The sequence below is a fragment of the Hydra vulgaris genome, chromosome 12 (genome assembly GCF_038396675.1).
Source record: "Hydra vulgaris chromosome 12, alternate assembly HydraT2T_AEP".
Lineage (NCBI taxonomy): Eukaryota > Metazoa > Cnidaria > Hydrozoa > Anthoathecata > Hydridae > Hydra > Hydra vulgaris.
Window position 1 is genome coordinate 1,532,836 of NC_088931.1, and position 15,024 is coordinate 1,547,859.

At 25.0% G+C, this 15,024-nt stretch overlaps 2 protein-coding genes across 3 annotated transcripts in view; one reads left to right on the forward strand and one right to left on the reverse strand.

Moving 5' to 3' along the window:
• Positions 1-602: 602 nt before the first annotated feature.
• LOC136087866 (uncharacterized) lies at positions 603-5,431 on the forward strand. Its single transcript, XM_065811480.1, has 4 exons — positions 603-687; positions 3,055-3,903; positions 4,086-4,327; positions 5,405-5,431. The coding sequence occupies exons 1-4, from the start codon at positions 603-605 to the stop codon at positions 5,429-5,431; spliced, it is 1,203 nt and encodes a 400-aa protein (XP_065667552.1).
• A 306-nt stretch (positions 5,432-5,737) lies between these two features.
• LOC100198906 (progesterone-induced-blocking factor 1) overlaps positions 5,738-15,024 on the reverse strand; it is a 59,350-nt gene continuing 50,063 nt past the window's right edge. For both annotated transcript variants that reach the window (XM_065811191.1, XM_065811192.1), the window contains exons 14-16: positions 6,632-6,716; positions 6,392-6,553; positions 5,738-5,860 (exon numbers count right to left, since the gene is read on the reverse strand). In XM_065811191.1, the coding sequence (XP_065667263.1) occupies positions 5,789-5,860; positions 6,392-6,553; positions 6,632-6,716 (319 nt within the window). In that variant the 3' untranslated portion in view covers positions 5,738-5,788. The remainder of the gene's footprint in view (positions 5,861-6,391; positions 6,554-6,631; positions 6,717-15,024) is intronic.

Consider the following 15,024-nt stretch of genomic DNA (forward strand, 5'->3'; position numbering starts at 1 on the left):
CCCCCCGTGCTCGGGCAAATTTTATTTATCATTTTCATTAGCAATTTGAATGAAATAATCTCAAATAGTTCAAATTTTTATGTTGATGATAGTTTTATGTTGATAATAGTTGAAGTAAATAAATTAACACAATGTTTATCATTACAAGACGATATTAATAATGTTTTTAAGTGGTGTAAAGACTGGTTTATCAACTTAAATGTCAACTAATATAAATTTATGCATATTGGCAAACAGAATTTAATGTACAATTATATTATAAATAAAGTAGATGGCACACAACTAGTCTTAAAATCGTCGAATGAAGAAAGAGATTTAGGAATCACAATAAGATCGGATTTGAAATGCAAAACGCAAGTGTTAAACGCATGCATTAAAGCAAATGCCATAATTGGTCTGATAAAAAGAATATTTAGCATAATAAACGTACAAATGATAGAAATTTTGTATAAATTGTATATAGGACCACATGTAGAGTATGCAAGTGTAATATGGTGTCCCTATCTGACAGGAGATATAGAAAAGCTGGAAAGAATTCAACGCAAAGTAACAAAAATCCCTTCAAAATTAAATAAACACGACAGCGTGGAGACTTAATCCAAATGTATAAAATTGTTCATGGGTATGAGAAAGTTCAATGGTCAAATTTTACGTTTCCAGTTACTGATAAACCTGGGATTCGTACAGGTAGGCAAGGGCATAAATTGAATATTGAACTAATAAAAAATTCTCCAGCAAGATTTAATTGTTTTACAAATACAGCTACGTAATTGTGGAATACCTTAAAAACTGATGATACTAATGCAATATCATTAAACTCATTTAAGGCTATTTTATCGTCCAGATATGATTACTAACGTTTACATTCACAATGATATTGTAGCCAGCGACATTAACAGTTAAATGCTTGTTTGGTGCTTTGCGGTCGTCCTACTAAAGAAACGGCTTTGTTTGTATGGTTATGTTTATAGCAACGGCTGCAATAACCTAATGATAGGTTCTGTAGGGATAAATTATCTCATTCAGCATTGATATATTATTATTATTATTATTATTATTATTATTATTATTATTATTATTATTATTATTATTATTATTATTATTATTATTATTATTATTATTATTATTATAAGTTTAAAAATAATCAACACACAGCTAAGAAAAGTTTAATTTCAGAAAATGCTTTAAGTTTTCCAAATAAAAAACTTCAAGAGAAGTGAAAATTGCAACTCAAGTATCATCCACTGATGAAAACGATTATTTTATTTTGATTGACTTTCAATTGCTAAAAAGGTTCATAGAGAAGACAGCCATATGTTCTGAATGTAACTCGACGTGACACTAGGAAACTCTAGATGTGACTTTAGAGACGTAAGACGATGGAATAAACTTGGTGTATGTTTGGATCACAATAGAGCTATTTATATATAAAAAAAAACTTTAGGAGAAGTGAAAATTGCCATTCAAGTTTCATCCACTGATGAATATGATTATTTAAATTTGATTAACTTTTAATTGCTAAAAACGTTTACGAGCAGACAGCCATATGTTCTGAATGTAACTCTAGAGGTGTGACAGTATGGAACGAACTTGTCTTATGTTTAAAAAAAACAAGTTAACAGGATGAATTTTTATTAGTATATTATCAATATTTTTGTATAAATCAGTTTTGTATATTATCAATATACAAAACTGATTTATGAAAATATAAAGTCAACTTTTATTAGTCTATCGGAAGATGAGCTGTTATCTAAATGTCTTCACTGTCAAACATATAACTCAAAAGAAATTATAACTCAAATAATTTGGAGTATGTCCCCAAAGAATATTTTTGTTAAGCAAAAAATACTAGAAATTAAAATTTATTCTGCAAGACAATCAGGAAGAATAAGAAAGGATTTATAGACATACAAAATGAAAAATAAGTAGCAGATCCTTATCTTCCTGGTGGAGATAAGTAACAACTTCTTATCTTCCCGGTGGAGATTCTCTATTCTTCATGTTAATATTAGAAGTCTACAAAAAAATTTTGATTCATTAAAACAACTTTTGTATAAAGTTAATATGAATTTTCAAATTATTTGTCTCAGCGAGACATGGTGTGATGATAAAAAATATCGAGAACAATTATAATTTCCATTTACCAAATTATAAAGTGATTCACCAAATTAGGACCTCGGGCAAGGTAGGCGGGGGTTTGTGTAGTTTTATTAAAAACTCATTATTGTACAAAGTTAAGTCAGATTTAAGTTCAACCACTAATGATTATGAGTCATTGTGCATTGAACTCGTTAATAAAACCTCCAAAAATATAATAACCCTTGCTTTATACAGACCACCTTCAGGTTCTTTTAAAGTGTTTGAAGACCACATTAAAAACGTCATTAAAAATAATTATATTAAAAAAAAAACTGTTTACATGGTTGGTGACCTGAACCTCAATATTTTGGATTATGACTCAAATAAAAACATTAAACAATTTTTTAACGTCATTTTTGAAAATAGCTACATTCCTGTCATCAACAAACCTACTCGCATAACCAACAAAAGTGAAACTTCGATAGATCAAATTATCACCAATGACTTCATAAATATAAAGATAATAACAGGAATATTTAAAACAAATATTTCTGATCATTTCCCCATATTCATCGTTGTTCAAAAATATAATAGAAGTGATTGCCAAAAATAGAAAAAAATAAAAACAAGAATAATAAACGACTCGTCAGTTAACCATTTTCATGACCTTTTATCAAGTGTTAAATGGGATGCTTTGTTATTGAATCTAAACGCTGATAAAGCCTACGATATATTTATATCAGAATATTATAAATATTATAACAAAGCATTTCCTGAAATTACAAAATTAGTTAACTCAAAAACGTTATCAAATCCTTGGATAACTAAGGGTATCCTTAAATCTTCTAAAATAAAACAAAGATTATATAATAAATTTCTAAAAAAAATAAACCCTACGTAATGAAAGCAATTATAAAAACTACAAACGACTCTTTGAGTCAATTATAAAAAGATCAAAAAAAAACTATTATTCAGATCAACTAAAAAAGCATTCAAATGATCCTCAAAGTAGTTGGAGCATAATCAACGAAGTTATTGGTAAAAATAATCCAGAGAGAAATAATTTTCCAAAAATTCTTAAATTCAAAGACAACTATGTTATAGAAAAAGAATTAGTGGCTGAAGCACTCAATAAATTTTTTATTAATATTGGTCCGTCTTTAGCATCAAAAATTGAATCCTCTCAGATCAACTTTGATACATACTTAGTCTCTAATAAAACTAATATTATGCCTAATGATAATCTAACTGAAGAAGAATTACTATGCGCAGTTTCTTCGATTAAGCCCCAAAAAAGTATAGGTGTCGACAATATAAGTGGTAACATCATTATAAATTCAATAAAACTGATTACAATCCCGCTTTTGTGTATCTTTAACTTATCTTTAAAAGAGGGAGTTTTTCCAGAAAAAATAAAAATTGCTAGGGTGGTCCCTATTTTCAAATCAGGCAATCCTAGTGACGTTACTAATTATAGGCCGATCTCTGTTCTTACATGTATTTCAAAAGTTCTTGAACGAATTATGTATAATAGACTCTATTCTTTCTTAATCCAAAATAATATTTTGTACAATAAACAATTTGGTTTTAAATCTGGTCATTCTACTGATCACGCAATCTTACATCTTGTCCACGATATATTCAAAGGTTTCAATGAAAAAAAATATACTTTAGGTGGTGTCATAGATCTAAGTAAAGCCTTTGATACTGTCGATCAATTAATTCTTTTGTTCAAACTCGAGTTCTATGGCATCAAAAATTCTAACTTGGCTTGGTTTAAAAGTTACTTGTCTAATAGGAAGCAATATATTTCTTACGATGGTGGTAAAACGGATAATATGATTATTACATGCGGTGTTCCCAGGGATCAATTCTAGGGCCCCTTTTGTTTCTAATTTATGTCAATGACTTATATAAATTTTCTAATATTTTAAACACAACTTTATTCGCCGATGATACGAATTTGTTTTATTCTCATGAAGACATTAATATTTTATTTTTAACAGTTAACAAAGAACTTGATAACCTAACCCAATGGTTTAAAGCCAATAAATTATCTTTAAACATTACTAAAACTAAATACACATTATTCCATCGTGTTCATAAAAAAGAAAATATTCCACGTAAACTTCCAAATCTTTTTATTGATAAAGATATAATAAAAAGGGAAATATCTTTAAAGTTTTTGGGCGTAATACTTGATGAAAATTTTACACGGAGAGAACATATAAGTGTTATTGAGAATAAGGTTTCTAAAAATATTGGTATATTGTATAAAGCTAAACAGTTCTTAAACCAATCTTGTCTTAAATACATATACTTTTTATTTATACACTGTTACCTAAACTATGCTAACATTGCTTGGTGCAGCACCAATGTTACAAAGCTAAGTAAACTTCTATGTAAACAAAAACACGCCGTTAGGATTATTACAAATAAAAATCGCTTCTCATTCAAAAATACTTTTTAGTAAACTTAATATTCTAAATGTTTATAAATTAAATCTCTATCATGTTCTTATATTTATGTTTAAACTTGATAAAAAAAATGGCACCATATTTATTTCAACTCTTTATTTAAAAAAATAAATCATATATACAGCACAAGATTTTCAAATAATAACAATACTCAATGCAAAACCTACTATTCTGCCACTAAATACTCAATCACAAACTGAGGACCTAAACTCTGGAATACACTTTTAAATAAAGATCTTAAAACACTTTCTTCGCTTAATCAATTTAAAACTAAACTTAAGCAAAATCTTTTACTAAACGACAATGAACTAAATTTCTTCTGAAGCATTTAAAATGAGAGTACTATTGTTAATAATTTAGTATTAATAATTGTTTATTACTAAGATTGTTTATTCAAATACATAAATATGATAAATAATCTTGTCTCTAGTCTTGTTTCTGTTTTTTTTTTTTGTTTTGTCTTTTTTTTTTTTTTTTTTTCTTCTTTATTGTTGGTCTTTTTAGTAAATAAAGTAAACTTAAGCGTTAATAATAAAAAATAATTTATAGCATATGCAACTTTTTCGGTTTTTATTAGCATTGTAAAAAAAAAGAAGGGCATTATTTTTTTTTTTTTTTAAATAAAAGATTTAGTTTTAGCCTATTAAATACGAAGAACCAAAAAAATATATTATTATAAGTTTAATATTTTAGATATTTAGTATTGTTAAAACATTTAACATTTTACTATGTTTTATTTTCATTCGAAAAGCAAATATTATCATGCGTCATGATAATATTTTAACAACGCAAAAAATAGAATGGCATTTATAATAATTTAAAATAAATAAAAATAGCATTTTAATTAGATGAGAGCCGCTAAGAACTGCGTATAAATTTACGCTAATTATACTGATACACTGTTACCACCACATAAGGCCAATTTAAGTATAACAAATCAACTTTAACTTCACTGCTTACATCTTAGAAATCTGGTGGTATACTCATATTACCAAGGTGCTCATATTAACCAAATCTACCATACTAATATAAATGTGCAAAGTTTTTTTCCTTAAGAGAGATAAAAGCAATTTTTGGTAGCTATATTAATTTGACAATGATATAACAATTTTTTAACATGTGTATTTTTTCCATATTTTCTTGCTTGATACAACTTACCGATGTAGAAAAAAAAAAAGAAGAACAATATGGGTTTTATTTAATTATAAATTATCATATAATAACGCTTTAACTTATTTAAGGCTCTTCAAAGAATCGTTTTGTCTTCTCAATTTCTGATACCACGAAGGAAGTTCAGCATTTGTCTAAAAAGTTAAAACAATCAAAAATAAGATAATAGCACTTAAATATTCAAAACAATTAATGGTACCAATAAAAAAACATCGATATCATTTAAAAATACTAATAACTCAACCAGAGCCGTCCCGAAGAGATCTCTTACAGGGGGTGGGAGATGTCATATGCGTCTTTTGCCAGATCCTCGATATTTTACATTTGCCAACTATCATGGTGAAAAAAAGATATTAAATTACATAAAACGTGTTTAAAACGTCTAAAACATGAATTACTACGTAATTTATTAGTCTTAAACGCGTCTTTTACTCATAGATAGCGACTAGCTAGCTAGTCGCTAGCTAATTTTACAAAGAAATACTTTAAAAGTTGCCAACTAAATGTATGTATGTGCCAACTCAAATGCAGATATAACAGCTTGGCAAGGGGGAGGGGAGGCAGCCCCTAGACCCCCGTTCGGGACGGCCCTAAACTCAACCATCTTGTCCAATTAAACCATTATTTAAAAAAAAAAAATAATAAACAATAAACTTAAAACATACAAATAAAATTGGTTTAACTAATCTAATGTTAAGATCATCGCTTTTTTGCGATTCGTAGAGATCATTATTCTTTCGGGATTCATAAAGCGATGAAACGGTATTCATTGTCTCATTGGTGTTTGATTTGAGTTTAATGATAATTTCTTTCATCATCGTCATTTCCTTTAGTCATAAAAGAAAAAATTTAATATAAAAACCATAATCTGTTTAGTACAACTAAAAAAAAAACATCTGTAATACTTCTCTTTGATTTAAAAGTCTCTCAAGATCAGCTGACATTTGATTGTTGCAGGTAATGTATTTTTCATTGTCTATTTTTGATTTTCTATATAATAAGAAATTTTTTTGAATAAACAAATAAAAAAGTAAAGAAATAAATTAAGAAACTCAACTATATACATACACACACATACATGCACGCTTATATACATTAATAAATTCGAAGATTTTGCTAAATATCTTAACTTTAAAGTTTTTTTGGATTACAAAATTCATCAGGGAATCAGGGACAACTGCAATTTTGCCATTATTTCTATTTTAAAAATGGCGACCAATACGGAAGGAAATTTTTTTTAATAAATTGTAATCACTCAACATAATAATAACTCTGCTAAATCGCTTTTTTTCACACAGTTTTTGAACGAACGAATAGAAAGTAATGTTTTACAATATATTTAGCTAAAACTATTCAAATTTAAAGTACGTGTTGCAACAGAAATATATTTAGCTAAAACAAATTAAAAGTACTAGTTGCAACAGAAATATATTTAGCTAAAACAAATTTAATGTACTTGTTGCAACAGAAATATATTTAGCTAAAACAAATTTAAAGTACTTGTTGCAACAGAAATATATTTAGCTAAAACAAATTTAAAGTACTTGTTGCAACAGAAATATATTTAGCTAAAACAAATTTAAAGTACTTGTTGCAACAGAAATATATTTAGCTAAAACAAATTTAAAGTACTTGTTGCAACAGAAATATATTTAGCTAAAACAAATTTAAAGTACTTGTTGCAACAGAAATATATTTAGCTAAAACAAATTTAAAGTACTTGTTGCAACAGAAATATATTTAGCTAAAACAAATTTAAAGTACTTGTTGCAACAGAAATATATTTAGCTAAAACAAAGTAAAAGTACTAGTTGCAACAGAAATATATTTAGCTAAAACAAATTTAATGTACTTGTTGCAACAGAAATATATTTAGCTAAAACAAATTTAAAGTACTTGTTGCAACAGAAATATATTTAGCTAAAACAAATTTAAAGTACTTGTTGCAACAGAAATATATTTAGCTAAAGCTATTCAAATTTAAAGTACTTGTTGCAACAGAAATATATTTAGCTAAAACAAATTTAAAGTACTTGTTGCAACAGAAATATATTTAGCTAAAACAAATTTAAAGTACTTGTTGCAACAGAAATATATTTAGCTAAAACAAATTTAAAGTACTTGTTGCAACAGAAATATATTTAGCTAAAACAAATTTAAAGTACTTGTTGCAACAGAAATATATTTAGCTAAAACAAATTTAAAGTACTTGTTGCAACAGAAATATATTTAGCTAAAACAAATTTAAAGTACTTGTTGAAACAGAAATATATTTAGCTAAAACAAATTTAAAGTACTTGTTGCAACAGAAATATATTTAGCTAAGCAAATTTAAACTTGTTGCAACAGAAATATATTTAGCTAAAACAAATTTAAAGTACTTGTTGCAACAGAAATATATTTAGCTAAAACAAATTAAAAGTACTAGTTGCAACAGAAATATATTTAGCTAAAACAAATTTAATGTACTTGTTGCAACAGAAATATATTTAGCTAAAACAAATTTAATGTACTTGTTGCAACAGAAATATATTTAGCTAAAACAAATTTAATGTACTTGTTGCAACAGAAATATATTTAGCTAAAACAAATTTAAAGTACTTGTTGCAACAGAAATATATTTAGCTAAAACAAATTTAAAGTACTTGTTGCAACAGAAATATATTTAGCTAAAACAAATTAAAATTACTAGTTGCAACAGAAATATATTTAGCTAAAACAAATTTAATGTACTTGTTGCAACAGAAATATATTTAGCTAAAACAAATTTAAAGTACTTGTTGCAACAGAAATATATTTAGCTAAAGCTATTCAAATTTAAAGTACTTGTTGCAACAGAAATATATTTAGCTAAAACAAATTTAAAGTACTTGTTGCAACAGAAATATATTTAGCTAAAACAAATTTAAACTTGTTGCAACAGAAATATATTTAGCTAAAACAAATTTAAAGTACTTGTTGCAACAGAAATATATTTAGCTAAAACAAATTTAAAGTACTTGTTGCAACAGAAATATATTTAGCTAAAACAAATTTAAAGTACTTGTTGCAACAGAAATATATTTAGCTAAAACAAATTTAATGTACTTGTTGCAACAGAAATATATTTAGCTAAAACAAATTTAAAGTACTTGTTGCAACAGAAATATATTTAGCTAAAACAAATTTAAAGTACTTGTTGCAACAGAAATATATTTAGCTAAAACAAATTTAAAGTACTTGTTGCAACAGAAATATATTTAGCTAAAACAAATTTAAAGTACTTGTTGCAACAGAAATATACTTAGCTAAAACAAATTTAAACTTGTTGCAACAGAAATATATTTAGCTAAAACAAATTTAAAGTACTTGTTGCAACAGAAATATATTTAGCTAAAACAAATTAAAAGTACTAGTTGCAACAGAAATATATTTAGCTAAAACAAATTTAATGTACTTGTTGCAACAGAAATATATTTAGCTAAAACAAATTTAATGTACTTGTTGCAACAGAAATATATTTAGCTAAAACAAATTTAATGTACTTGTTGCAACAGAAATATATTTAGCTAAAACAAATTTAAAGTACTTGTTGCAACAGAAATATATTTAGCTAAAACAAATTTAAAGTACTTGTTGCAACAGAAATATATTTAGCTAAAACAAATTAAAAGTACTAGTTGCAACAGAAATATATTTAGCGAAAGCTATTCAAATTTAAAGTACTTGTTGCAACAGAAATATATTTAGCTAAAACAAATTTAAAGTACTTGTTGCAACAGAAATATATTTAGCTAAAACAAATTTAAAGTACTTGTTGCAACAGAAATATATTTAGCTAAAACAAATTTAAAGTACTTGTTGCAACAGAAATATATTTAGCTAAAACAAATTTAAAGTACTTGTTGCAACAGAAATATATTTAGCTAAAACAAATTTAAAGTACTTGTTGCAACAGAAATATATTTAGCTAAAACAAATTTAAAGTACTTGTTGCAACAGAAATATATTTAGCTAAAACAAATTAAAAGTACTAGTTGCAACAGAAATATATTTAGCTAAAACAAATTTAATGTACTTGTTGCAACAGAAATATATTTAGCTAAAACAAATTTAAAGTACTTGTTGCAACAGAAATATATTTAGCTAAAACAAATTTAAAGTACTTGTTGCAACAGAAATATATTTAGCTAAAGCTATTCAAATTTAAAGTACTTGTTGCAACAGAAATATATTTAGCTAAAACAAATTTAAAGTACTTGTTGCAACAGAAATATATTTAGCTAAAACAAATTTAAAGTACTTGTTGCAACAGAAATATATTTAGCTAAAACAAATTTAAAGTACTTGTTGCAACAGAAATATATTTAGCTAAAACAAATTTAAAGTACTTGTTGCAACAGAAATATATTTAGCTAAAACAAATTTAAAGTACTTGTTGCAACAGAAATATATTTAGCTAAAACAAATTTAAAGTACTTGTTGCAACAGAAATATATTTAGCTAAAACAAATTTAAAGTACTTGTTGCAACAGAAATATATTTAGCTAAAACAAATTTAAACTTGTTGCAACAGAAATATATTTAGCTAAAACAAATTTAAAGTACTTGTTGCAACAGAAATATATTTAGCTAAAACAAATTAAAAGTACTAGTTGCAACAGAAATATATTTAGCTAAAACAAATTTAATGTACTTGTTGCAACAGAAATATATTTAGCTAAAACAAATTTAATGTACTTGTTGCAACAGAAATATAATTAGCTAAAACAAATTTAATGTACTTGTTGCAACAGAAATATATTTAGCTAAAACAAATTTAAAGAACGTGTTGCAACAGAAATATATTTAGCTAAAACAAATTTAAAGTACTTGTTGAAACAGAAATATATTTAGCTAAAACAAATTAAAATTACTAGTTGCAACAGAAATATATTTAGCTAAAACAAATTTAATGTACTTGTTGCAACAGAAATATATTTAGCTAAAACAAATTTAAAGTACTTGTTGCAACAGAAATATATTTAGCTAAAGCTATTCAAATTTAAAGTACTTGTTGCAACAGAAATATATTTAGCTAAAGCTATTCAAATTTAAAGTACTTGTTGCAACAGAAATATATTTAGCTAAAACAAATTTAAAGTACTTGTTGCAACAGAAATATATTTAGCTAAAACAAATTTAAACTTGTTGCAACAGAAATATATTTAGCTAAAACAAATTTAAAGTACTTGTTGCAACAGAAATATATTTAGCTAAAACAAATTTAAAGTACTTGTTGCAACAGAAATATATTTAGCTAAAACAAATTTAATGTACTTGTTGCAACAGAAATATATTTAGCTAAAACAAATTTAAAGTACTTGTTGCAACAGAAATATATTTAGCTAAAACAAATTTAAAGTACTTGTTGCAACAGAAATATATTTAGGTAAAACAAATTTAATGTACTTGTTGCAACAGAAATATATTTAGCTAAAACAAATTTAATGTACTTGTTGCAACAGAAATATATTTAGCTAAAACAAATTTAAAGTACTTGTTGCAACAGAAATATATTTAGCTAAAACAAATTTAAAGTACTTGTTGCAACAGAAATATATTTAGCTAAAACAAATTAAAAGTACTAGTTGCAACAGAAATATATTTAGCTAAAACAAATTTAAAGTACTTGTTGCAACAGAAATATATTTAGCTAAAACAAATTTAATGTACTTGTTGCAACAGAAATATATTTAGCTAAAACAAATTTAATGTACTTGTTGCAACAGAAATATATTTAGCTAAAACAAATTTAAAGTACTTGTTGCAACAGAAATATATTTAGCTAAAACAAATTTAAAGTACTTGTTGCAACAGAAATATATTTAGCTAAAACAAATTAAAAGTACTAGTTGCAACAGAAATATATTTAGCTAAAACAAATTTAAAGTACTTGTTGCAACAGAAATATATTTAGCTAAAGCTATTCAAATTTAAAGTACTTGTTGCAACAGAAATATATTTAGCTAAAACAAATTTAAAGTACTTGTTGCAACAGAAATATATTTAGCTAAAGCTATTCAAATTTAAAGTACTTGTTGCAACAGAAATATATTTAGCTAAAACAAATTTAAAGTACTTGTTGCAACAGAAATATATTTAGCTAAAGCTATTCAAATTTAAAGTACTTGTTGCAACAGAAATATATTTAGCTTAAACAAATTTAAAGTACTTGTTGCAACAGAAATATATTTAGCTAAAACAAATTTAAAGTACTAGTTGCAACAGAAATATATTTAGCTAAAACAAATTTAATGTACTTGTTGCAACAGAAATATATTTAGCTAAAGCTATTCAAATTTAAAGTACTTGTTGCAACAGAAATATATTTAGCTAAAACAAATTTAAAGTACTAGTTGCAACAGAAATATATTTAGCTAAAACAAATTTAATGTACTTGTTGCAACAGAAATATATTTAGCTAAAACAAATTTAAAGTACTTGTTGCAACAGAAATATATTTAGCTAAAACAAATTTAATGTACTTGTTGCAACAGAAATATATTTAGCTAAAACAAATTTAAAGTACTTGTTGCAACAGAAATATATTTAGCTAAAACAAATTTAAAGTACTTGTTGCAACAGAAATATATTTAGCTAAAACAAATTTAAAGTACTTGTTGCAACAGAAATATATTTAGCTAAAACAAATTTAATGTACTTGTTGCAACAGAAATATATTTAGCTAAAACAAATTTAATGTACTTGTTGCAACAGAAATATATTTAGCTAAAACAAATTTAAAGTACTTGTTGCAACAGAAATATATTTAGCTAAAACAAATTTAAAGTACTTGTTGCAACAGAAATATATTTAGCTAAAACAAATTTAATGTACTTGTTGCAACAGAAATATATTTAGCTAAAACAAATTTAATGTACTTGTTGCAACAGAAATATATTTAGCTAAAACAAATTTAATGTACTTGTTGCAACAGAAATATATTTAGCTAAAACAAATTTAAAGTACTTGTTGCAACAGAAATATATTTAGCTAAAACAAATTTAAAGTACTTGTTGCAACAGAAATATATTTAGATAAAACATTTTTATACTTGTTGCAACAGAAATATATTTAGCTAAAACAAATTTAAAGTACTTGTTGCAACAGAAATATATTTAGCTAAAACAAATTTAAACTTGTTGCAACAGAAATATATTTAGCTAAAACAAATTTAAAGTACTTGTTGCAACAGAAATATATTTAGCTAAAACAAATTTAAACTTGTTGCAACAGAAATATATTTAGCTAAAACAAATTTAAAGTACTTGTTGCAACAGAAATATATTTAGCTAAAGCTATTCAAATTTAAAGTACTTGTTGCAACAGAAATATATTTAGCTAAAACAAATTTAAAGTACTTGTTGCAACAGAAATATATTTAGCTAAAACAAATTTAAAGTACTTGTTGCAACAGAAATATATTTAGCTAAAACAAATTTAAAGTACTTGTTGCAACAGAAATATATTTAGCTAAAACAAATTTAATGTACTTGTTGCAACAGAAATATATTTAGCTAAAACAAATTTAAAGTACTTGTTGCAACAGAAATATATTTAGCTAAAACAAATTTAAAGTACTTGTTGCAACAGAAATATATTTAGCTAAAACAAATTTAAAGTACTTGTTGCAACAGAAATATATTTAGCTAAAACAAATTTAAAGTACTTGTTGCAACAGAAATATATTTAGCTAAAACAAATTTAAAGTACTTGTTGCAACAGAAATATATTTAGCTAAAACAAATTAAAAGTACTAGTTGCAACAGAAATATATTTAGCTAAAACAAATTTAATGTACTTGTTGCAACAGAAATATATTTAGCTAAAACAAATTTAATGTACTTGTTGCAACAGAAATATATTTAGCTAAAACAAATTTAATGTACTTGTTGCAACAGAAATATATTTAGCTAAAACAAATTTAAAGTACTTGTTGCAACAGAAATATATTTAGCTAAAACAAATTTAAAGTACTTGTTGCAACAGAAATATATTTAGCTAAAACAAATTAAAATTACTAGTTGCAACAGAAATATATTTAGCTAAAACAAATTTAATGTACTTGTTGCAACAGAAATATATTTAGCTAAAACAAATTTAAAGTACTTGTTGCAACAGAAATATATTTAGCTAAAGCTATTCAAATTTAAAGTACTTGTTGCAACAGAAATATATTTAGCTAAAGCTATTCAAATTTAAAGTACTTGTTGCAACAGAAATATATTTAGCTAAAACAAATTTAAAGTACTTGTTGCAACAGAAATATATTTAGCTAAAACAAATTTAAACTTGTTGCAACAGAAATATATTTAGCTAAAACAAATTTAAAGTACTTGTTGCAACAGAAATATATTTAGCTAAAACAAATTTAAAGTACTTGTTGCAACAGAAATATATTTAGCTAAAACAAATTTAAAGTACTTGTTGCAACAGAAATATATTTAGCTAAAACAAATTTAAAGTACTTGTTGCAACAGAAATATATTTAGCTAAAACAAATTTAAAGTACTTGTTGCAACAGAAATATATTTAGCTAAAACAAATTTAAAGTACTTGTTGCAACAGAAATATATTTAGCTAAAACAAATTTAAAGTACTTGTTGCAACAGAAATATATTTAGCTAAAACAAATTTAAAGTACTTGTTGCAACAGAAATATATTTAGCTAAAACAAATTAAAAGTACTAGTTGCAACAGAAATATATTTAGCTAAAACAAATTTAATGTACTTGTTGCAACAGAAATATATTTAGCTAAAACAAATTTAAAGTACTTGTTGCAACAGAAATATATTTAGCTAAAACAAATTTAATGTACTTGTTGCAACAGAAATATATTTAGCTAAAACAAATTTAAAGTACTTGTTGCAACAGAAATATATTTAGCTAAAACAAATTTAAAGTACTTGTTGCAACAGAAATATATTTAGCTAAAACAAATTAAAAGTACTAGTTGCAACAGAAATATATTTAGCTAAAACAAATTTAATGTACTTGTTGCAACAGAAATATATTTAGCTAAAGCTATTCAAATTTAAAGTACTTGTTGCAACAGAAATATATTTAGCTAAAACAAATTTAAAGTACTTGTTGCAACAGAAATATATTTAGCTAAAGCTATTCAAATTTAAAGTACTTGTTGCAACAGAAATATACTTAGCTAAAACAAATTTAAAGTACTTGTTGCAACAGAAATATATTTAGCTAAAACAAATTTAAAGTACTTGTTGCAACAGAAATATATTTAGCTAAAACAAATTTAAAGTACTTGTTGC

Bases quoted from the DNA above. Each gene is read 5' to 3' on its own strand.
- LOC136087866 (XM_065811480.1), top strand. From the start codon at position 603: ATGTATAAAATTGTTCATGGGTATGAGAAAGTTCAATGGTCAAATTTT. The intron at 688-3,054 runs GTAGGCAAGGGC...ACTATTATTCAG, and splicing joins TAAACCTGGGATTCGTACAG to ATCAACTAAAAAAGCATTCA. The intron at 4,328-5,404 runs GTTTCTAAAAAT...CATTTTAATTAG, and splicing joins TAAGTGTTATTGAGAATAAG to ATGAGAGCCGCTAAGAACTG.